Source organism: Mixophyes fleayi, chromosome 8, assembly GCF_038048845.1.
Source record: "Mixophyes fleayi isolate aMixFle1 chromosome 8, aMixFle1.hap1, whole genome shotgun sequence".
Lineage (NCBI taxonomy): Eukaryota > Metazoa > Chordata > Amphibia > Anura > Limnodynastidae > Mixophyes > Mixophyes fleayi.
This window is the reverse complement of record NC_134409.1, coordinates 107,257,663-107,282,380: the sequence shown is the minus strand read 5'-3', so window position 1 is coordinate 107,282,380 and position 24,718 is coordinate 107,257,663. Positions and strand designations below refer to the sequence as shown.

Sequence of the window (24,718 nt, the reverse complement as noted above, 5' to 3'; positions counted from 1 at the left end):
AGGAACCCTAACCTTATCTCCCCAGTATTGGTTAGAGCCCGGCATTTCCTGGGACAAGAATTGAGCATATGCGTGGAATCGGCACAATAGATACAAAGTCTATTCTTTATTCTTCGGTCCCTCTCCTCTAAAGTTAATTTGGAGCGACCTATCTCCATGGGTATCACCGGAGATGAAGCTGGGTGAAATTGAGGATTTGAGAGAAGAGGTGTTTTAACCGAAGTTGTTTTCTCAGGTTCTCTTTCACGAAACCTCAGGTCTACCCGATGGCAAAGAGAGATCAAATCTTCTAAAGAGGAGGGTAGTTCTTGTGAAGTCAGTGCGTTTTTAATTTTATCGGAAAGCCCCTGCCAGAAGGCGGCGATCAGTGCCTCAGCGTTCCACTGAAGTTCAGAGGCTAATATCCGAAATCTAATGACGTACTGAGCCACAGTGCGAGATCCTTGGCGAAGACGGAGAATGCTGGATGCAGCGGAAATAACACGACCTGGTTCATCGAATACACTTCGGAACGTGGAAATAAATTCGGCACTATCCTGTAACAATGGATCGTTTCTTTCCCACAGAGGGGAAGCCCATGCGAGAGCTTGTCCAGAAAACAATGAAATAAGATAGGCCACTCTGGAACGATGGGTAGAAAAATTTTGAGGTTGGAGCTCAAAATGAACTGAGCATTGAGTAAGAAAACCCCTACAAGTTTTGGGGTCTCCATCGTATTTTGACGGAGTAGGCAGGTGAAGCGTAGAAGCTGTAGACACCTGGGATGGCACTGGGGAAACGGAGGAAAGCACAGGAGCCTCAGTAGTAGCTGTCACAGTCTGTCCAGATGTTCCTTGGGAGGTTAACGATTGATAACACTGAAGTAACAGCTGTTGGCGGGCATCCTGTTGCTCCACACGGCTGACCAGATGCTGCAGCATCTCTTTGGCTGTAGGTTCCGTATCTGGGTCTGTCATGGCCTGATCTTACTGTCACGGGCACTAGGAGTCTTTACCCAGAGATCACCAGGTGGTAGGCTTACCAGAGCAATGTAGATGGTAATAGGGTACTCTGGTAGCTGGGTGATCACGGAACAGGAAACAGCAGATGATGAGATGCTCAGGAAAGTCTATGACTAGCAGCACTGGTAATATGGAGGTAATAGTACACGAGGAACTGTAGGACAAGGACACGTGAAGGTAGTCAGTGGTCTGCGATAGCAAGTTGTACCACTGCTATAGTGAGGGGGAATGTCCAACAGAAACGAGGAGGTGATGAGAGTCAGCGGTCTGCGGATAGCAAGTGGTACCGCTGTCTGAGTGAAGGAATGGAATCCAAGTGGAGGTATCCGGAGAGTCAGTGGTCTGCGATAGCAAGTTGTACCACTGCTATGTGAGAGGATACTGGAACAGGTGATATACTGGAAGCAGGGATCAGTGGTCTGCTGCTAGCAAGTTGTACCACTGAATATATATGTGAGGAGGTGCACGGGGAGAGACTGCAACACAGGATATACACAGGCACCTATACACGATCCACAGTAACATGCACAATATATATAAATGACTGAACAGGTCTGCAAATATAGAAAGTCTCTTGAAGTAGTCCAGCACAAGTTAACACAGTCAATGATGGCAATAGACTCAGCGGATAGCAGACTCCAGAGGAGAACCAACACAGTCCAGCAAGATATGCAATACACCAGCACAGTCAATGAGAAGTATGCATACCGTGGTTCAGAAGCAGGCAGTCAGATAGGAGTGCAGCGATACCTGAGCGGCAGGAGGCCGGCTGGATGAAAAGTCCCAGGATAGATGAGGCAGCGGTCTAGTAGGTGCAGCGCACAGATAAGAGACCAACAGGGACACGAATCCACAGGAATCAGTAACACGTGGAACTGGACTCAAGGAGGACCCAGGAGAGTGAAGATGATCCAGCAGAGGAGTAGTTGATGAGATACAAATCCAATGCTGACAGGAGAGTAGACCAGCGGGACACGTGAAGGCGTGGAGAGCGGGTCAGCAGTAGATGGGTGATAGCGCGGTCAGCAGCAGCAGGACTCTGCGGTACACGGAGGTAACCAGTAGCAACCAATGGGTGTCAGTAGCGATGGAACACGGGAGAGCAGAGTAGACCAGGAGCTGTTGATCACGGAGAGTAGCGAATGGCAATGAGAGCAGCAGTCTCGAGGAAACACAGGAGAGCTGAGAAGAGACTGCAGTGCACAGGGGCAGCGGATAGGAATCAGCTAACTTGTCACGATGATGAACACAGGCGAGTTGTAGGCTGGAGGCTGTAGTGCACGGAAGCAGCGGATAGACATCAGCTAACAGTCACGATGATGAACACAGGCGAGTTGTAGGCTGGAGGCTGTAGTGCACGGAAGCAGCGGATAGACATCAGCTAACAGTCACGATAATGAACACAGGCGAGTGTAGGCTGGAGGCTGGAGGCTGTAGTGCACGGAGGCAGCGGATAGGAATCAGCTCACGGACTTGATGAGGAACAGGTGAGTGGATGTAAAGTAAAGGTTGGAGTGCACGGAGGCAGCGGGTAGGAACCAGCAAACAGTCACAATGATATGTAATAGCGTTGAAGTGGTTTGGAAGACTGTAGTGCACGGAGGCAGCGGATAGGAATCAGCAAACAGTCACGATGATACAGTTGATGGTAGAAGTGGTATGGGAACCACAGTAGTAGAAGTGGTTTGGAAACCACAGAGGTAGAAGTGGTTTGGAAACCACAGGAATCAGCAGCGCTGAAAACACGAGGAATACAGGAACACCTTCAGAGACTCATAGGGAATGAGACTCCAAGATCAGGCAACGTGGTGTTGACCACAGGTGCTTAATATAGGGAGTGTTGCCTGATCTGCCAATTGAGTTAAAGGGACATACACTAAAGTATAGGAAAGGGCTGCGCATGCGCAGACCCTCAGGATGGAGGACGGCCACGGTTCCTAAATGTCCGGGAAGAGGCACTCACGGTCCGGTGAGTGACAGCTAAGATCACAAAAGAGACAAGAATGGCATGGGTAGAAGCATTCATAGTATCACAATCACACCTAAACCTCTACACAATCTCTCTCCATGTGAACTGTTATTTGGACCTTAACTAAGATACATTACTTATCCTCAGACTGACTTAAACTGCATCATGATCTAACTGTTCAATATGTCATACAATTGTCTAAAGAACTGCAGAAGGAATCCAGAATGACATTCAAGCAGAATCAGCGTTTGGGCCTGCACACAAGATACAGCTTGGAGACTATGTTATGGTAAGAAATGTCTTATGCTGTGGTTCCCTTAGAGTTCGATAGGATGGTCCTACTAATTGACAGCTTCTACTAACAACTGATACTGTTAAAAAAGTTGCAGAGAAAGACACTTGGATCAACAGTTCCCATTGCAAAAACAGGTCAAGGACCCAAGCTTAAAAGAACCAAAGAACTCAGAACTGTACGTAGATAAAAAAAAAAAAACTAAGTTACACCTAAAAGAACTTGTCAATCAAGATAGAGCTGATGATCTATAATCAGCTAATTTAGTTATCAACTCATGTCACAAAGAACCTTCAACCTTGCTGCTTAGGTACTAATGATTTTCTGTAGCATTACCAGGTTTAATATATTTTGGAGATGAATTGATGAGGAATTGGGGATGTGATAGCCCATCTGATATATTAAATGAGGATCATTTTAATAAGACCATTTCTGCTTCTTTTCTAAACAGGAAATTCAGAGATTGTAAAGAATTACCACCAATTCTTATATGTATTTGAGTATTGTGGTACTCCACCAGAAGAAAGGTCCATAAGATAGTGTTATGATGATAATGAGTTTTACAAGAAAGAATATCCAGTTGACCAATTGCATGTCATGCTAGGTAAAATGTTAGAAGTCACAAATTGTTGGGTTTGTACTAAAACTCCTCTATTTAATAAAAATATGCCAATGTTACCAGTTGCAATATCTCACGAAGAGCTAACTCATATCAGTTCAAAGAAGAAAATGTCAGGAGCAAAATTGTGACCATAGTAATTGTGGACAAATTGATCAAAATACATATAACTAAATTTCCTAACATACACATAGACTGAGAGAGACCAAGGTCAATATAATAGCAGCCAATTAACCTACTAGCATGTTTTTGGAGTGAAGGATTAAACCCAGGCAAACAAGGGGAGAACATAAAAACTCCACACAGATAAGGACATGATCGGGAATTGAACTCATGACCCCAGTGCTGAGAAGCAGAAGTACTAACCACTAAGCCACCATGCTGACCAGTGTTCCTTTATATTGTACAGAGGACACTAGAATACACTTTGTATTGGAAATTGAACACATAACTCTCTCTGTATTGAATAGAGGTCACCAGAATACTGTTTGTAATGTATCTATGTCACTAGAACTGTCTGTGTTATAAATTGGTAACTATAATAGGCTCCTCATTGGATACAGGTCATATAGGTTTTCATGGTATTTGATAACAGCACTTTGAAATAAGGATTTTCCATATATTTTATTGGCTGTATAAAACCATGCCAACATTCCACAGACCATGCGCACAATAGAAAAAACACATCGATTTTTCCATTGTTGTGTGCTGCCTGGAGATTCCGGGCCACTTATCTATGTTTTCCCACCAGGTTTAAAAGTTGCCAGCTTTCCCATGGGTTGGGCTTACCGAATAACAAGGCATCTAATAAACAATACAACCACAGTGCATGCATAAAATGAGTACATTGCAGCTTAAAATGATAAGATTAGAAGTCTACAGGGGCACATTGAGACATACAATAGGAGCATAATGAAATATGCTGCATGGTTTCATTTTGCATGTTCATAAATGACCATTATTATGCTTAAAAACAAGATGCATTCTCAGTGAATATCCCAGATATCAACCTAAACGAACGCTTATAACATACAATATATAGTTTTTTTTAGATCTCCAGATTGTAGGAGGCTTTGCTAAAGGTTATTAACTTCTGTGGTACAATCTATAAGTGCCCAGTCTGTGCAGGATGTAAGATTATTTTTTTTGTAAGACTTTTTGTTTGCTTTAATGTAATGCCCATTACAGTGTAGACTAGTGATTGTCATTTTCCATGCATTATGTGAGTTTTTAAAGAATTTACTAAACTGCAGGTTTGGAAAAGTGGAGATGTTGCCTATAGCAACCAATCAGATCCTAGCTTTCATTTATTTAGTGCATTCTACAAAATGACAGCTAGAATCTGATTGGTTGCTATAGGCAACATCTCCACTTTTTCAAACCCGCAGTTTAGTAAATATACATCCAAGTCTTAAAAGTGTGACTTGGATGCAGGGACAAAAACCTTAATCCAGCAACACCTGTCTTAGAGGGAAGAGCATAAGTGATCGGGTAGGTTTTGAGTACTGTACCCCTTCGACACCAACCTGTTGAGTGATTCCAAATAAACCTGATTGCTGTGTGTGCTTGAAACCTGGCTACCAAAATGCTGACAATACTAAAGGCTGTCTGCGTTCTGGGAGGGAGACACTAATGCAGGGAGTGAAATTGGTGATGAGATTGAGAGTAGGAAACCAAGCAGTGTAAGCATGGGTGTTCACTCAGAGAGATCCCTGTTAAGTCTGAAACTGTACTTGCCAGTTTCCTGACAATGGATAGATATGAGCTGTCATCCCAGTGCAAATTAGTAAATGAACTTGGTGGAGTGTGAAGTTGAAAGATGCATATAAAACCCTACAAATAAGCTGAGCTAGAAATGGATAGTTGACTCAAGAGTATTCTCGAAGTAGGTTTTGTTGAGAGAACACATACACCACCAACCAGGTAATCAGAAGCTACAGCAAGAATATGCAAATTCATCTTGTTACACTTCAATAATATTAATACAGACACATATCTGCATATCCATCATGTTACATTTATGTTTTATTAATAAATATTATTTGTAAAGTTACAGTGAAATATAAACAAAGCATTCTGTACCTTGTCACTGTCAGCAGCTTATTCTTCACTAACATTGTTGCATCTGGTTTTTCAGTCTTGTCTGATTTGTGAACTTCGAAAATTTCATAATCAATGCCGTGAAAAAATTGTCCTTAAAGAAAAAAGCATATTTTTTTTAAATACATTACAAATATTATAATGCCGCAGGATAACTTGTGTTTGATTTATAATGCATCAAAAAGAATCTAAATATGTTGTAGTTTTTCAAAACATAAGAAACTAAAAGGCAGTGAAAAGTCCCTTCTGTTTAATGCTTAGTCAGATTCATTTGTAATTGAACACACACAAACACACACTACAGGAAAACATTATATAATACATAATACCACACAAGAAAGAAAAGCAAGTAGCATATATACTGTATATATATATATATATATATATATACTGTACTCTTAGGAGTAAGATACATATGTGGATATTAGAGAATTATGGTACGGCGCATATGAGGATACTTGACCGGACCCTCTGAAGTATTTACCGGGGTCAGATGTGCAACGCAGTTCATTTCCGTCAGCCCTCTCTCTGGTGGTGACAACTTCGCTTCCGAGGGTGGCTGTCCTATTGGATTTCGGTTTTGTGCATGACCTGTCTTTTATGTTTTTATCTGTTCAGTCATAGGCTGATTGCTTTTAACACCCCTTCATTCTCCAGACCATTAAGGGCACCTTTTCAGGCAATATGGTGCCAGATCTTCTTGTCCTGTAACCCGCTAAACTGCTGGATTGTTTGGCTGCTGTGTATTCCTGGTGTAGCCTGGTGTCCTGTGTCCATTCCAATTCTGCAGATCCTAGCTAATCCTTGTATCCTGTATCTGTTCCTATTCAACAGATCCTGGTATCCAGTGCTATATGCTTCTCAGCTAATCATTGTATCCTGGTATTCTGTATGCGTTCCTATTCAGCAGATCCTGTCAAACAGTGCTAAATGCTTCTCAGCTAATCCTGGTATCCTGCATCCATTCCTATTCAGCAGTCCTGGTATCCAGCGCTACATGCTTCTCAGCTAATCCTGATATCCTGCATCCTGTCAGGAGCCACGGCGGTACGCCTGCATCCTGGCGTGGACTAGCAGCCGGGCGCGTGCTCTAATTTCTATGCTCTGTTTTTATTCTTTGGGATTATCCTTGTTGCATAGATGCAGGCGGGTGCAGTGACATCCTCCAACTCCTGAGGCTGATTGTCAGCCCTGTTCTCCTCTGTCCTGATTGGCTCTCAGTAATATTTAAGGCAGTGAGGTCTGAGCTTCACTGCCGGTTATAGCTTCCAGTTCCCTGTCTGCTAACCTGCTCCTGTGCTATTTGGTGTAAGCCTTCTGGATTGAACTATTGTGTATGACCTTTACCTGTTTCTGGACCTTGAACCTCTGCTTCTGACCCCAAACAATTGCTTGAACCTGGATTTTGAACCTCTGCTTGTGATCTCGATCTTACACCTGTCTCTGGACTCAGAACCTGTGCCTGTGACCCATGACCTTGGTTTGTTCCTTGGACACGTTGTCTGCTGTCTGCCATAGCATTCTCTTCCTGGGTTCTCCTTGGCCAGTACACATCTCACGACCCTCTGTTTGTCTGCAGCCAAGTCTGTCCCCACCACTAGGGGCAACAGTGAACACCAGCATTCAGAGCAGACTCCGGGTTTTGTTGTACAGGCTGGATGGGTTTCTAACACATCCATTCCTATTCAGCAGATCCTGGTATCCAGCGCTACATGCTTCTCAGCTACTCCTTGTATCCTGGAATTCTGTGTCCATTCTTATTCAGCAGATCCTGGTATCCATCGCAATATACTTCTCAGCTATTCCTTGAATCATGGAATTCTGTATCCATTCTTATTCAGCAGAGCCTGGTATCCAGTGCTATAGGCTTTACAACTAATCCTGGTAACTAGCTATTCTATATCCGTTCATATTCTGGTCACTCGTTGTCAACTAATAAAATCTTCTTCTGTCAGTCTCGCCTGGTACCCAACTGGAGAACCGCAACCTGCAGGATGTGAGCAGCAAAACCCAAACCCCCTTCTGGGGGTCTCTGGCGAAAACCTACACCTCATTAGACTCCACACCTCCATGGTGGATAAGGTCATATCAGGCAGATTGCAAAGAATCCAACCATTCCTGTGAATTCTGTGATAATACACTTGTCAGTTTCAAGAGTGCAGCAGCAAGATATGGGAACAAGCCATAGTGAAGCGCTGTTGGTTTAACTAGGGACCACATGTGGCTTCTGACAATGATCAGTATGGCAATTTGGGACAATATGTTGGGTCTAATACTGAATATTTGATAGTGTGCCCCAGGTAATTACCCACTCAATGTGGGTCATGAGAGCAGCAATTCACATTTGCAATTAGGTAAATAAATGTCCTCTGTCTGACATCAGAGATCGAGACCAGTATTACAACGGGATCACAATCTTAATAATTAAACCTACTTGTTATATTATATATTATAGAGTAGGTTTACTGTCTTCTTGGGATTTTCATTAATAATTGATCTAATCTTATATCTTACTACATTACAATCAATAGGCGGACTGATTAGATATGATAGTCAGCGAAGACCGCAATTGGAGAGCTCAACTGATCTTTTCCACAATTCTCTTTTGTTCAACAAAGTTTTAATAAAATTGAATAAAGATTAATAAAAGGAAATTTATATCTTATGCCTAAGTGCATGCTACATATATATATATATATATATATATATATATATAACTACTTGCTTTTCTTTCTTGTGTAGCTACAAATATGGTTCGGTAACAACTCCCCATACAATTAAGCTTTATTATATAAGTGATAAAACCAGTCTGTGTGGTTATAATTCCTTCTCGTAACTATACAATACAAAATATAAATCCTTACCTAGAAGTCCATGAACTCCTCCAGAAAATTTATGATCATCCAAAGTATAAAATCCTAAGAAATCCCTGTGGAGAGGGTGATCTTTCCAAACTTCATGCAAAATAATAACAAATTTCGCCCCTTCTCCAAATGAAACTGTCACATTCTTTTTCTTGCTGATTGCCAAATTGAACCTGAAATAATGAATACATAACAGTGTATTGGAACAGCCTTTATTTACCTTTACCCTTGCTTCTTAAACATCTGCATTTCTAAAGAAATGCCATCCCTGCTACTTCTTTACAAAATATGTGGCTCATCTACAAAATGATTAGACAGTGTAAATGTCCTGGGTGAGCCATTGTGATGTAACAAATGTTTCTGTGAACAATGCTCAAACACATCTGGAAAGTGCAAAAGACGTGCCATTGATAGCATAGACCTGAGTTTTCTATTCCACCACTTACAAGGATATGTAAAAAACAAATCCTTTTGTTGTGGAAAATGGTTCTTCGGTTCTCTGCTGATCATCCATGTAAGTGTGCCCTCTCCACCCCTTAAATCTTATTTAAATATCTTGTTTAGTAAGGAACAGCTTGCTCAACTCTGTACTCCTTAAAATACCATTATTATCATGTTTAAATTCACTGCACGCTCCACAAAGTCAGCTCATTAAGTCACAAAGCGTTACTTTAACTGTGGGCCTGCAGTTTTGCACTTCTGGATATGACTGTTGTGTATCACTGCACACTGGAGAGAAAGGTTGTGGGAGAGGCATAGTTCTCACATGGACATCACCTTATGAGCTAGTACAGATTTGTTAATTTAGTGACTATTGAATCAGAGTAACATTCAGTTCCTTACCCTTCCTTGCTTACAGATGTTATATCTCCCCATGTGAACATCTCCGTGTTATCACCATTTAGGATAGTGATCATCTGAGTGGTCACCTCAATTTTCAGGCTCTTCTCTCTGTTTACAATCCCCAGTCTTCCAAAATAAGTTTCATTTGATATCACATTGTTGTCTGTTTTCTTGTTTCCAATTAGTTCTGCGTTGACTGCAATGCCTAAGGAAGCGAATATATTGACAATAATATCAAAATAATTCTTTAAGGATTGATGTGAAGTATTTATTGCAAACATGTATGTGACTGTTTCATCCTGTTACTTATTACTATTAGAAGTCTGTTCATAAAATAAAAAGTATTGTAGTATTATAACGTTATGTGATGTCACAAGACCTGTGAGAGTATACTGGAATGATCTTATAGTTATGCTATGAAAAGAGAGTTATAAAAACAAACGTTCTTAAAATCGCTAGTGTATGGAGCATCTATCTAACAGCAACTCAGGAATTCACAGTTCAGCCACAGGTCAGCCAATAGTTGCAAAAGGGGAGTGATTAAGAAGTAGATATAATCACTGGCTGCACATAAGCTGCCTCTTCTTCCTGGCTGAAAACCCACCTACCCACTCCTAGTTTTGGATTTAGAGCTCATACTTTCCTTTCCCTGCGTCACAGAGCAGGCACAGTTTGGTAGGGAAGCAATGCGATCAGCGGCTGTGACATATGACGCTATTGCTGATTGGCTGCAGGTCACTGCCCCCTTCAAGGTAACGGTGGCCCTTGATCCTTCTTAGGAGGACCCCTTAATAAGTTTAGTGAGGGTAGGTTATTGTGAGTCGAGAGGGGGCGTAGTCACCTGACGCCAGATTTACCGCCGGCCATATGGTAAAGGTGTAAATCCTTGGTTAAGTGGATTCAGGGCCGAAACCGCCATCCACAGAATGGTTCAGTCTTCAATTGTTTGCTGTCTCGCAGTTGTTTTCCAAATTTAAATTAAAATGACCTATTAGATGCCATTATTGTCGGTGCCATTATTTGCTTATTAGAGTCTTAAGGTTAAGTTGAAAAGGTTATATGAAGAGGTGAGAGACATTCACTTTGTGCATTTTATGCTCCATATTTCTAGTGGTCTGTGGGATTCTATTCTAGAGCAATAGCAAACAGTAGGCCTGTAAGGTGCAGGTCATAGGTTCTAGACAAAGTTACATTTTATCAAACTCCAGATTTGTGGAAGATTTGTTAGTTGTATTCTCTATTATAGATTTAGGTTATAGTCTATAATTATGCTGGTATTAGCATAAGTGATCCGTTTGCTTCCCAGTTTGAAATTGTTATTGAAAAAGATAATACTAATATAAAAAACTGTGAGGCCTATTTATAAACTCAGCCCTGATTGTTGCTCTGTGCTCTGTGACAGCCCCTCCTACTTGACAATTTGAGGAACAGCAATAAAAACCACACAGTTTTCATATCATCAAAGTCACTCTCCTTTTCCCACTGCCAGTAATCACTAGAGACCAATGCTATCTGTCCTATACCCTCATAGTCACTAACTGTAACTATTTTCCAGGTTCAGTACCAGGTTTTGTTCTTGGAATTTTTGTACCTGGAAATGTCCTGTTTTTTTCAGTATGGACAAAATAACTTTCCTCTTTTCTGCATGTTAAATGCAATTTTTACCATCTGTTCTTCCTCTGTAGACTTTAGATATTAATAGCTATTGAGTGTATTTAAAATGAAAGAGTATGCTATTATCAAATCCAGTAAAACTACAACGAATGAAATTGTATTGCTCCAATGTCCGCAGAAAGAGTATCATGAGTATTCTGCATAAAGTCTTAGGGGTATATTTCCCATAGCAACCAATCAGATTTTAGTTATCATTTATTTAGTGCATTCTACAAAATGACAGTTAGAATCTGATTGGTTGCTATAGGCAACATCTCCACTTTTTCAAACCCGCAGTTTAGTAATTATATCCCTCAGGCTAAGACGCAATGTGTCCATTGAAAATATTTAAAAAAATTGACAACTAAGGTGGAGCTATAGCATTATAGCATGTGTATATATATATATATATATATATATATATATATATATATATATATATATATATATATATATATATAGATAGATAGGAAATACCATAGGGTGTCATGCTATGTTGGTCACTAATTGTGTTTTCAGTGTATATGTTTTCACTTGAAACATGCACATTAAAAACTAGGGTCCGGATTCATTAAAGATCTTAACTACAGAAACTTTTTATTTCAGTCTCCTGGACAAAACCATGTTACAATGCAAGGGGTGCAAATTAGTATTCTGTTTTGCACATAACTTAAATACTGACTGTTTTTTCATGTAGCACACAAATAACAACTTTAAATTTCAGTGTACAAATAAGCTATCAAGCATTTGTGTGCTACATGAAAAACAGACAGTATGTAAAAGAAGAATACTAATTTGCACCCCTTGCATTGTAACATGGTTTTGTCCAGGAGACTGAAATAAGAAGTTTCTGAAGTTAAGATCCTTAATGAATCAGGCCCTAGTTTCGGAACTAGTGCTTTGTGTGCTTACGCAGAAGTAAAACAGAACATTATATGCTGAAAACGCATGACCCCTATAATAAATAAGATATAAGTTATAAAATATAACATATAAGTAATACTACAGACTTGTGAATTATGTGTAGCTTTAAATCTAAATGTATCTTTCTGACCTAGAAAAAACAAAAAAAGGATGACATAAACATCAGCCATACGATAAGTGAAAAGTTAAATAAAATGTTATATGACACAAGGCAATGTAATGCACAGTCATGGCCAAAAATTTTGACAATGGCTCAAGTATTTTGGGTCCATGGCCAGGAAACTCCCCAGACCTTAATCCCATTAAGAACTTGTGGTCAATCCTATAGAGGTGGGTGGACAAATAAAACGCCACAAATTCTGACAAATTCCAAGCATTGATTAGGCAAAAATGGGCAGCCATCAGTCAGTATGTGGCCCAGAAGTTGATTAACAAAACTTTTGTCCATGACTGTATAATAAGGCGGACTATAATACAGTTATAGCATACCTAGTTCTTGGTCCTTAATAAGATTCAGCACCACACCGGGCTCATCTTTAATATTAAAGCAGACTGCATCCTTCTTGTGTGGAACATTTATCACAAAGTCAGGGTCTGAATCAACTGAAAATACACATAACATAAAAATTCTCTCCTTCCTGATTTAATATACAGCTATACACAAAATTGCAGTGAAATGGACTCCATTATATTTGTTAAAAAGATTTAATATTATTTTAAAATGTATTTTCCACTTTAAAGGAATAAGGAATAGAACTTGTCTATCTTCTGTCACTCAGAAATGTAATTGTTCATATGCCTGGGTGGCTGAATTCTCCAATATACACACAACATTTGCATCACCTAGGAGAATTTTTTTTCTGGAATTAAGGAAATAGTGTCCTAATACATGCATAAAACATCTCCATCAGTGCCATACTCAGCAATTTGCAAAAATATGCTATCCTATAAAAAGTCAACAGATTTGTCTGTATTACAAATAACATTTACACAGATTGATCCAGACATTTTTATTGCAAACCAGTATGCTCTTAAAGAAAATTCCCAAACTCATAATTCATTATTTGTCTGCATATTTCTTTCCTTTTTTTTTCTTTTTAAAAGAAGAAAAACTGAAAAATTGTGCTTGCATAAGTATTCAAACTTTTAGCAGACTAATACTTGGTAAAACCAACTTTTGCTGCAATAACAGGTTTAAGTCTGTTGGGGTATGTTTGCACCAGTGTTTGGGAGTGATTTTTGCTCATTCCTGTTTGCAGATTTGCTCCAGGTTACTCAGGTTGACCGAGTGATGCTTGTGGACTGCAACTTTCAAACAGTGTTACAGATTCTCAATTGAATTGAGATATGGGGGTGTACAGTATTTACTAACCTGCATGACAAAGTGGAGATGAACTCTGACTTGACCATTGCAGAACATTCACCTTTTGATGTTCAACCAAGTCAGTTGCTTTGGCCTTGTGCTTGGGATTATTGACTGATGAAAGGTTAGCTTTCTCCCAAGCTTTTGTTTTCTAGCAGACTGAAGCAGGTTGTCTTTCAGTATCTCCCTGTATTTTACACCATCCATCCATTTTTTACTTTTAACAAGATGTGCAGTCCCCACTGAGGAAAACCATCCCCACAACATGATGCTGCCACTCCCATACTTCACTGTTGGAATGGAATGCTGAGGAATGGACAGTGTTAGGTTTGCGCCACACATAATGTTTTGAATTGAAACCAAAAAGCTAAATTTTTGTCGCGTCTGACCACAAAACCTTATCCCAAATTTTAGCTGGGTCACTCTGATGTTTTCTGGCAAATTTCCATATAGGCTTTGATGTCGTTTTTCTTCAGTAAAAGCTTCTTTCTCGCCACTGTCCCATACGGCCAGATGTTTGCAGAGCTCTTGATATGGTTGACTGACAGGCATGCACTTAGGGGTTGTCCCAGGAAACCTTGCCCTACATTCTGGTAGATAGGCAGGGCGTTTCCTCCCATCTGCAGTGTGCCTCCCTCCCCCTTGTTTTGCAGCATGTCATAATGCAGTGTGCAGTGTGCAGGATATAGGAGAGACAGACAGAAGAATCTGCCTCTGAAATCGACAGTGCCAGAAAGAAGAAGGTAAGTGTGGGGAGAGGAGCGATGGGAAGGAGGGCTATTACTGTAATAGGGGTGGAGACTGGGTATTCATTTAATGGTGAGGGTGGATGATAATAATTTAGAAGTGGGTAGAAAATATCTATTTGATGGTGGGGGCAATTTATTTAATGGTGAGTAATATTTAATTTAATAGCAGGGCCATAGTAATGTCTATTAATTTAAGGTGGTGTAATGGCATTATTTAATTAATGCTAGGGTGATTTGGGGATTATTAATTTGATGCAGAGCTGAATTTGTGAAGAAGAAGGACTATTTAATAATTGTGAATGCCAATAATATAATATTGGGGCAATTTTGGGAGAAATTAGTTTAATTATTAAATGTGAAGACTAAGTTTCATTTTGGGGCATTTTGTCTGGAAATAGGTGTTTTTATTAAATGTGAGTTCCATTAATTTATTGTCAGGACATTGTGTGTGTGTGTGTGTGTGTGTGTATGTGTGTGTGTGTGTATGTGTGTAGACGGGAATAGGTCTATCTATTAATCCTAAATGCTATTAATTTAATGTTGTGGCAAATAAGGGTGAAATGTGTCTATTTATTAAATGTGAATGCAATTAATTTAATGTCTGTGCTGGTAGGGAGAAAATAGATCTATTTATTAAATGTGAAAGCTATTAATTTAATGGCAGAGTGGTTTCAGAGAGGTAGGAATAATTACTAAACGTAGGTGCTATTGCTTTAAAACCAGGGTTGGCTGGGCGGGGGGGGGGGGGGAGCCTAAATGGTTTGCTCATGGCAAGCTTTTCCATATTTTATGTATCTCCTTTTTTTCCAAACAGGGCCCCAACAATCCAGGTTTCAGAAAAGCAGCAACTGAGCTTAAGAAACCAACAGCTGCAGGTAGTGAAAGCCGTAAGAACAGATAGGAGGGAACAGCACAGTCTGACAACTATTCTGATACAGCTGAGGCAGTCACACTTTTATGTGACTGTATGTCAGGTGCCGTCTCCGCGCTCTCCACAGGCGCCGGAGACGGACACCTTCTCTCCGCAATCCACGTCCTGTTGCCCAGCAGCAGAACTCTATCTCTACTCACCTGTCTGCAGCCAGCATGTCTAAACCGCCTAAATCTCCCTAATCCAATCAGGAGGCACCTAAGAGTACTTAAAGCAGCCTCTGACACATGTCTAGTGCCAGAGTATTGGTTCTAACCAGCTCCAGCATTTAGTTAATGATTCCTGTTCCTGACCTCCTGTGTATTGACACCTTGGCTTGTTTGACCTCTCTTCCGGATTTCCCTTGTACTTCGCTGCCCACACTGTTATTGACCTTTGAACCGTCCCTGACTACTCTTGCCTACTCTCCGTGGTACCTCGCTTCCTTGGTTTTGACTCGGCCTGTCTGTCTACCCTCCATTCACTGCACTGGTGACTTCCTGGGAGAACTGCGACCTGCACATCACACGCAGCAAAGCCCAAACCTCCTTGCGGGGGTCTCTGGTGAACACCGGTGGTGTGTTAGACTCCGCGCCTCTCAGGTTAGTAGCGCTAATACCAGTCAGTGATATTCTCTGTGTAAAAGTGTGACACTGTAGAGTGAAGGCACAGAGAGGAGCCACAAGCATGAAGAAAGAAGGCCAAGTAAAAGGTATGTAAATGGATGGAGACAGTGGGCAACTGATGAAGGGCACAGTGTGATGTTGAAGGGGACCAGGGGCAGAGTGTGATGGTGAAGGGGACCAGGGGCAGAGTGTGATGGTGAAGGGGCCCAGGGGCACAGTGTGATATAGAAGGGGCACAGTGTGATACAGAAGGGGAGCAGAGGCACAGTGTGATACAGAAGGGGCACAGTGTTTTCCAGAAGGGGCACAGTGTGTTACAGAACGGAGCCAGAGGCACAGTGTGATACAGAAGGGGCACAGTGTGTTCCAGAAGGGAGTCAGAAGCATAGTGTGATACAGAAGGGGCACAGTGTGTTGCAGAAGGGAGTCAGAAGCATAGTGTGATACAGAAGGGGTACAGTGTGAGATAGAAGGGGACCAGGGGCACAGTGTGATACAGAAGGGGCACACTGTGTTACAGAAGGGGCACAGTGTGATGGAAGAGGCACTGTGTGATACAGAAGGGGCACATGTTATAGATATATATTTCTTACACTTGAAATATGAAGTAAACTAAACAAAAAAAATACTATGTTTTCTGTTTGGTGTGTGTGTGTGGAGGGGTCCTAGGGCCCAAACCAAATTTTTGCACCCGTCCCCACAACTCGCTAGTTCCGCTTCTGCCATCAGCTAAGTAGTTTCTAAATATGACTTGTCACTAATACTAGACAGCCATTACAATGTGGAGCTGCCTGTGCTATTTTTGTTTAGTTGTCTGACTTCCTGAGATATGTTTTATACAGAAGAATAGCATGTGCCATGTACTCAGCATCTCCCCATAATACTTCTGAGTAGCTGCATATAGACCTGTAGTAGACTATGACCTACAGACCTATTTCATATCAGCACATAATCATATTACACATGTTCACTAACCCATAGCAAACTGTCAAATCTGTCTACTCCACATAAGACTTTTGTGGCTGCTACTGGCATTCTGTTATTCAAAAGACCATAAAGTATAAACTTAGTCATCCTAAAGGAAATAGTAAAGTAAAATACATGACCATTGAAAAAGTTTGAAATACTTAACTATATTTTCCTTGCTTCTGATTAGTAGAAACTTTCCCCTATTCAGATTCATTGGACAGAGTGAAAAACAATTTTTTTTACCATTTCCCACTACCTGCTTAACTATTCTAACAAATTTGTGACTCTTTCAGTCTAGGTGCTGGGAATATGGGCATTTGTTTCCTTTTTAAATCATTTGGATTACATTTGAGAACCAAAGGCTTCAATCAGTTTTTTGTCTTTATAAATGAAGATTGAGGACCAAGGCCTTTAATTAAATTTCACTGGATTGTGACTAAAGAATGAGAATGAAGCATCAGTTGTACACACATAGAAGCAGATTTAATTCGGCATGAGGTGACGCGAACATTCCACGGACACACATCATATTCATTTTTCCTTGCTTCCCATAGAGGTGGGCAGAAAAATGAACTGAGATTTCTTACCGCAATAATTGACAATATGCGCATCTGAACACATGTTCAGCGGTGCCTCATGCTGATTTGAATATGCCCTATAGTGTGGAATAGGGCTAATGAAATATTTTGTTAAGTAGGGATGGTTGGTGTGTTTATTTTTTACGGACATACTGGTCAAAGGATTCGATGACTCCTTTGCTTTACAAATATTCCAATTCCTGACAGTATGAGGGATGGGAACCACCCTGGGGGTGACATACAGACTCCTGCACTAGGCTTGGGGTATCCTTTTAGATCTAGTCTGGGAAGGGATATTTCTTTTTATATAACTTCGCACACTACATTATATAGGATAAGGATGGGTCCCCAGAATTAGGCTGGGAGCCATTTTATTGTGCCATTGCCTAATGCTGAAGGGAGAGCAGTGAATCATACCTCCTCATGGCACTAGGGACATCTTAAAGTTGGCACCACTGGGCAGTTCCTTAATATTTCTTTTAATTTGGTAGATAGTTTTTATTAATGCTAGATCATTTAGTTGAACTCTTCAAAACAACTTTTTTATTTTCTTATCAAACACCAACTCTACATACTGATGTCATCTACTTACACAGCACAGCAGGATTTGAGCTCACCATCTTAATAGCCATCACTAGTTTTGGTCATTACTATTTAGCAAACTACCACCATAGTAAGAGCCAAGTGTTTATTAATGTTTGTTATTATGAGGATACAAAACTTCTTTCAACAACCACAGAAACAAAATTAACATATAGATTAAATAATATGATTATTATAACTATAAGGAATACTTTACCCCAACTTTTCACAGGAGAAAAATACTGATAGTTGTAACCTGTTAAAATAAGATTTAGAATTATTAAAATGGATAACAATGTAAAAAGCATAGTTTGAATAAATGCTTTGCTTTATAAATTCAAGACAAGAGTTTCAAGATAATTGTAACAACTAAAGTAATAAATTTAATTAATATTAATACTAATTATAGTCCTGGGCCAAAATAGGTCAAACTGTGATTTGCCCAAATCGACTTTTTCCCAGTAATTTTTGCCAGTGACATATTAACCACAGATGAAAGTGCGAAAGTGTCACATTGCAAATCACCACCCCTATCTCGTTGTGGAAAAACCAGATTAAAAACGTTGCATCACTGAATCTCTGAGATTACCAAAAAACACATTTGTCTATGCAGGCCTATGATGTCTGTGTGTATGAAAATGGAGCCAGTAGGCTATTATTTGAAGATTTTGTTAGCAGAAAATTATCTTGCTGATTGTGAACAGAGGAGAAGGAGGGAGGAAGGTCAACAGCACCAGCACCAGGCTCTGTTCAGTTTGTGCAGACCACGTGATCTTAGAGTACACTTGACCCTGGAATCCCTCTCAGAGCAGGGGTTTGTGCAAATTATTAGGGTTGACAAGGCAAATCTCCTGCAGCTGTATGAGCAGGTGTGAGATGATCTAAGCCATTAACATTTATCTCCAATGCATTAACTGGGATGCAAAGATTAATGTGTGGTCTACACTTGTGTGCCCATTCTGTGTGCACACAGGTTTTAGGACTCACACAGGCAACATTCTCCAGGCACTTATCTGTAGTGTTAAGTGCTTTTACCAAACTGTCGCATACGTACTGTCATGTCGAAAAGTTTTGAGAATGACACAAATATTATTTTTCACAAAGTCAGCTGCCTAGGTTTTTATGAATTAAATTTGCATATACTCCAGGATGTCATGAAGAGTGATCAGATGAATTGCAATTAATTCCAAAGTCCCTCTTTGCCATGGCAATGAACCTTTTCCCAAAAACATTTCTATTGCATTTCAGCCCTGCCACATAAGGACCAGCTTACAAAAGGTCAGTGATTCTCTTGTTAACACAGGTGAGAGTGTTGTCGAGGACAAGGCTAGATATCACTCTGTCATGCTGATTGATTTAGAATAACAAACTGCAAGCTTTAAAAGGAGGGTGGTACTTGAAATCATTGTTCTTCTTGTTAACCATGGTTTACTGCAAGGAAACACGTGCAGTCATCATTGCTTTGCACAAAGGGCTTCACAGACGAGGATATTTCTGCTAGTAAGATTGAACCTAAATCAAGCATTTATCAGATCATCAAGAACCTTAAGGATAGAGGTTCAATAGTTGTGAAGAAGGCTTCACAGCGTCCAAGAAGGTCCAGCAAGCGCCAGGACCGTCTCCTAAAGTTGATTCAGCTGTGGGATCAGGGCACCACCAGTGCAGAGCTTGCTCAGGAATGGCAGGAGGCAGGTGTGAATGCATCTGCATACACAGTGAGACAAAGACTTTTGGAGGATGGCCTGATGTCAAGAAGGCCAGCAAAGAAGCCACTTCTCATCAGGAAAAACATTAGGGACAGACTGATATTCTGCACAAGGTACAGGCATTGGACTGCTGAGGACTGAAGAAAGGTGACCACTACCATCAGTCCTGTGTCATGCTTACAGTAAAGCATCCTGAGGCCATTCATGTGTGGTGTTGCTTCTCAGGCCAAGGGAGTGTGCTCACTCACAATTTCGCCTAAGAATACAGCTATGAATAAAGAATGGTACAAAAACATCCTCCAAGAGCAGCTTCTCCCAACCATCCAAGAACAGTTTGGTGACAAACAATGCCTTTTCTAGCATGATGGAGTACCTTGCATAAGGCAAAAGTGATAACTAAGTGGCTCGGGGATTAAAACATCAAAATTTTGGGTCAATGGCCAGGAAACAACCATTGAAAACTTGTGGTCAATCCTCAAGAGGCTGGTGAAAAACCCACAAATTCTAACAAACTCCAAGTGTTGATTAGGCAAGAATGGGCAGCCATCACTCAGTATGTGGCCTAGAAGTTGATTGACAACATGCCAGGGCAAATTGTTAAAAAGAAGGGTCAACACTGCAAATATTGATTCTTTGTATAAACTTAATGTAATTGTCAATAAAAGCTTTTGACACTTATGAAATGCTTGACATTTTATTTCAGTATACTATAGTGACAAAAAGGTATAAAAACACTGAAGCAGCTAACTTTGTGAAAACCAGTACTTGTGTCATTCTCAAAACTTTTGCCCATGACTGTATGTCTGCTTCCCCCACCAGGATGCTGTATGGCATGAGTTGAAGTTAGTTTTCTGTAGGCTCTCCGTATTACCTTCAACCTATGCCACCAATTAAAGGGTATGTGTAGTTTTCTTTCAAATAAAATACACAGATGGTTACAACTAGAGATGTTCACTGACCCCCGTGTTCTGGTTTTGGTTTTGGATCTGGATTAACTTCGTGTTTTGGTTTTGGGTTTTTATCCTGATTCTTTTCTAAAATCCCTATTTCTTTTTGCTAAATTCACATAATTTTGCTTTTTACCCCCCCTACATGTGGGTATTCATAAACTGCACCCCCCTTAAGCATTGCACCATGGAAGATGCCCCTATCACACAGCCCAAGTTATGGGCCTGCAGGAGAGGGCATCAGCCACAAATATTTCTTTTCCACGCTTGTATATGAGATCCAGATGGCATCTCTGCAACTTGAGCATCCTTCTTTGTGTATTATGCAGAGGCTTTCTCAATATGGTAATTAGTGGCTGACGGTCTATCTCAACAGTGACAGAGCGCCCATATATAACGTCATGGAACTTGTGACAGACAAATCCTAAAACCAAAAAGCTATTTTTCAATCTGTACATATTGTGATTCAGTCAGTGCTCTAAAGGAGGCTATGGGCATGTTATTTTGGAGGCAAAAAACACCCAGTGCATGTTGTGAGGCATCATCATCATCATCATCATTTATTTATATAGCGCCAACATATTCCGTAGTGCTTTACAATTGGGGACAAACACAGTAAACTAATAAACAAACTGGGTAAAACAGACAAAGAGGTGAGAAGTCCCTGCTCGCAAGCTTACAATCTGCACAGATCAGCGATAAATGTACATTAAAGTACTGGAAGGCTTGTTAACATGTGTTTTAATTTTGTAACTAAAGCCTGCTATGGTTCCTGCTAGCACCATTCTGTAACTTGGTGTAGGAACTGTCTCAGTGGTGTAATTGTTTCACTGTAGTTGGGAAGAAATTTCAACAGGTTGTTTGACATTCCCAGGAATCGCTGAAGACTGAGTTTGTCCTCAGGGAATGGAATTTGCTGAATGCCCACCATTTTTTCAGGGTCTGGCTTGACCCTTTTGTCAGTAAAGAGGTGACTACATATGAAACTTATGACACCCGGAACCTGCATTTGTTTGGGCTGAACTTCAAGTTTATGGTACGGATCATTTCCAACAGCTGATGGAGGTGCTTATTGTGTTCTTGTATGTTGCGACCCCAGATGAGGATTTCACACAGCTGTTCCATGTATTATTGGAAAACTTCACTGTTGGTGGTCAGGTCTATGACATACTCAAAAAAAGCATATCATCCAGTGGGTGCCATGAACATGGTGAGCCTGGATGATACCCACATCCAGGGTGCTGAGGATTTTTCCCTCAAGCAAGAACTTGTTTGGCTATTTACAATGGGTGTCGAAGCCTCAGCAGTGCTTTGTTTAGGTGCACTGGGTGTATGCATAGTGTGACTTACCCGTTTTTTTCCACTGTAGCTACTGTGGCTGAGACTCACTGTGTTGCTTCCTATATCAAGGTAATTATACCGAGCCATGTCATGCGGTCTACCTTTTCAAGCACTTTGTCCTTCATGGCAATGGGTATGATACGGGGTACACAGATTATGGGGACAATTGCCGGATCCAGTCACATGTGGTAAATAAAAGAGAGTTTACCAATGGTATGTAACGATTTTCTCAAGAAAGGAGCCCTGGGGAGATGTATACATGTGATAGCCTGGTTTAGTGCTCGGCAAACAGAGGCACAGAGTCCAACAGTTCCCCTGGCCTTCACCAACAATCGCCAAAAGGCAGGATGGACTTTTGCAGTTGGGAACATGCAGGCCCTCTAGGCATAACACAGCAGAGAGAAAGGGAATCAGAAACAGGTCAGCTAGTCGAGGACTGGTACTCTGGCGGTAGTGAAGTACAAAATAAGTATGCAGAAGGGAAGCCTAAAAACAGGCCGGGATCTGGTACACAGGCAATAGTGCAGTACAAAATCAGGATCCGAGAGAAAGTGGTCAAAACAAGCATTACTGGCACATGAGGGGTTGATAGCCAAAATAACTATCCAAGAAGTATTCAAAAGGAAAGCCAAGGTCAGGAGCAATACAGCATAACAGGGAGTAGTCTGGGTATGAATATCTGTTGCTCTGACACAACTGCAGTGTCATAGTGAGCTTTATATACTCTGCATATTTCAGCATGCCACCTCCCAGCCACAATCATGTGATTGCCCTAACCAGGAAGTGCTGATCTTCACAAGAGGCAGAGGAAATCAGCAGCATAGGAGTGTAGAGCTGGTAAGATTTATGACATGTTATCACAGTCAAACAAATCTTAAAATTCCTTTGGTTCTGGAGTTTCTAGCTGTACCATACGGACTTTGGCTCCCAGGTGTATCAAGCCCAGTTGATCACGATATCATATTAGTGGTCTGACGTCACAATCAACAATGTGAAACTGTAATGATGCACACGTGAACTCTAGTGTGACCGTGACCATGGTTTTAATGATTTTACCTCCATGCGCCACAAGGGTTACTGAGTCTGTCTGGTCCATTAGTGCTTGTGGGTTTATTAAACATATCTCCTCAAACATTTTTAGAAGCACTATCCTCCCCTTCTTTACTGACAAATGTCCTCCTTATCTACTGAATCGGCACCAGCCAGCTTTAGTAAAATATATGCTTCTACCTTTTTTGACTTATTAGATTGCTGAGCGATGCAGTATACTTTTCATTCCTTCCAGATCTGGAGCCAGCTGTCAGCAATTCTTTCATCGAAGATAAGAGAATTAATGCGGCGGAGACCTTGAGCTATGTCTGCAAACTTCTGACACCATGTACATGTGGGTGTAGAAAGACTGGAGAGACAACTCTCAGGCATGAAACATAACATGTTTATTCAGCATGACATAATTATCTGGAATGCAGAACAGAGAACAGGAACTTCCCAGCATGCATAGCCAATGACTGCAATTCCTGCTAATTGACTAAAAATGCTGGCTGGAAAAAAACAAGAGTTTATATACTAAGGAAACAAAATAAAAAGATAGTCCTGATATCAAAATGTGAGTGTCACGACTTGCACTCTGCAGCTGCTGTCTGCAGTGACTCTATTGGATTTGTTATGCTTTCCACTTGTAGTACCACTGCCCACCAAAGGGGCCACTGTGCTACTTGATTATTCTCCTTGATCACTGGGAGTGGTTTCAGCTGCATGAGGCCTATTTATACCTGCCTGCTTCAAACAGTCTGGGCCAGATCATCAGGTCACTCCTGTGAGCATTTCCATGTGCTTTGTTCCAGTCTGCATTACCAAGTTGTCAGTTCCAGTCTGCATTACCAAGTTGTCATCTCCAGTCTGCATTACCAAGTTGTCAGTTCCAGTCTGCATTACCAAGTTGTCATCTCCAGTCTGCATTACCAAGTTGTTTGTTCCATTCTGCATTACCAAGTTGTTTGTTCCAGTCTACATTACCAAGTTGTCATCTCCAGTCTGCATTACCAAGTTGTCATCTCCAGTCTGCATTACCAAGTTGTCATCTCCAGTCTGCATTACCAAGTTGTCATCTCCAGTCTGCATTATCAAGTTGTCATCTCCAGTCTGCATTACCAAGTTCTGTTAAATTGTTGATCCCATTGAACTGTTGCTCTGTCTTTCCATTTCGGTATATCTGTGCCACAATCCGTGGTGGATTGTTATTTGTGTTCTTAATAAAGCCACTTTAACCACTTACGCTCTCTCCGTGGTCATACCTGGGAAATCCTGACAGTATGATCTGGCCATAAAACCAAGCCTGCTGCTGCACGGCTTTCATCTCTTTTGGAAAGGATTTAACATTAAGACCATGGCTGCTATTTCCTCCGAAAATTCCCTGTTCCAGTTGCTCCAAGTGGACATTCTTCAACTTTGCACTCAAATAGCGCAAGTATCTTCCTTGCTGAACCAAGTGCTTAAGCAACTTCCAGTTTCCACCCCTAATACATCCTGCTGTAAGGAGTCTAACTATGCTGCTAACATTTAATTACCAAATTTGTCTTCCTTTGACTCTCTGCAAGCAGTACCTCCCAATATTCCTGTAACAAATTCCAGGTTTTCAGGTGCTCCACACCCTCACCTGACCGAAGAGGAGCGATGGCGCAG

The 24,718-nt window shown here is 40.9% G+C and overlaps 1 protein-coding gene across 3 annotated transcripts in view; it reads right to left on the bottom strand.

Annotated features, from left to right (window-relative positions):
• LOC142099563 (inter-alpha-trypsin inhibitor heavy chain H3-like) overlaps positions 1-24,718 on the bottom strand; it is a 185,038-nt gene that overhangs the window by 19,576 nt on the left and 140,744 nt on the right. For 2 of the 3 annotated variants that reach the window (XM_075183114.1, XM_075183115.1), the window contains 5 exons: positions 18,260-18,298; positions 12,755-12,868; positions 9,689-9,893; positions 8,846-9,018; positions 5,964-6,075 (listed from right to left, as the gene is read on the bottom strand). In XM_075183114.1, coding sequence (XP_075039215.1) covers positions 5,964-6,075; positions 8,846-9,018; positions 9,689-9,893; positions 12,755-12,868; positions 18,260-18,298 — 643 coding nt within the window. The remainder of the gene's footprint in view (positions 1-5,963; positions 6,076-8,845; positions 9,019-9,688; positions 9,894-12,754; positions 12,869-18,259; positions 18,299-24,718) is intronic. The other variant, XM_075183116.1, reaches the window with a different exon arrangement.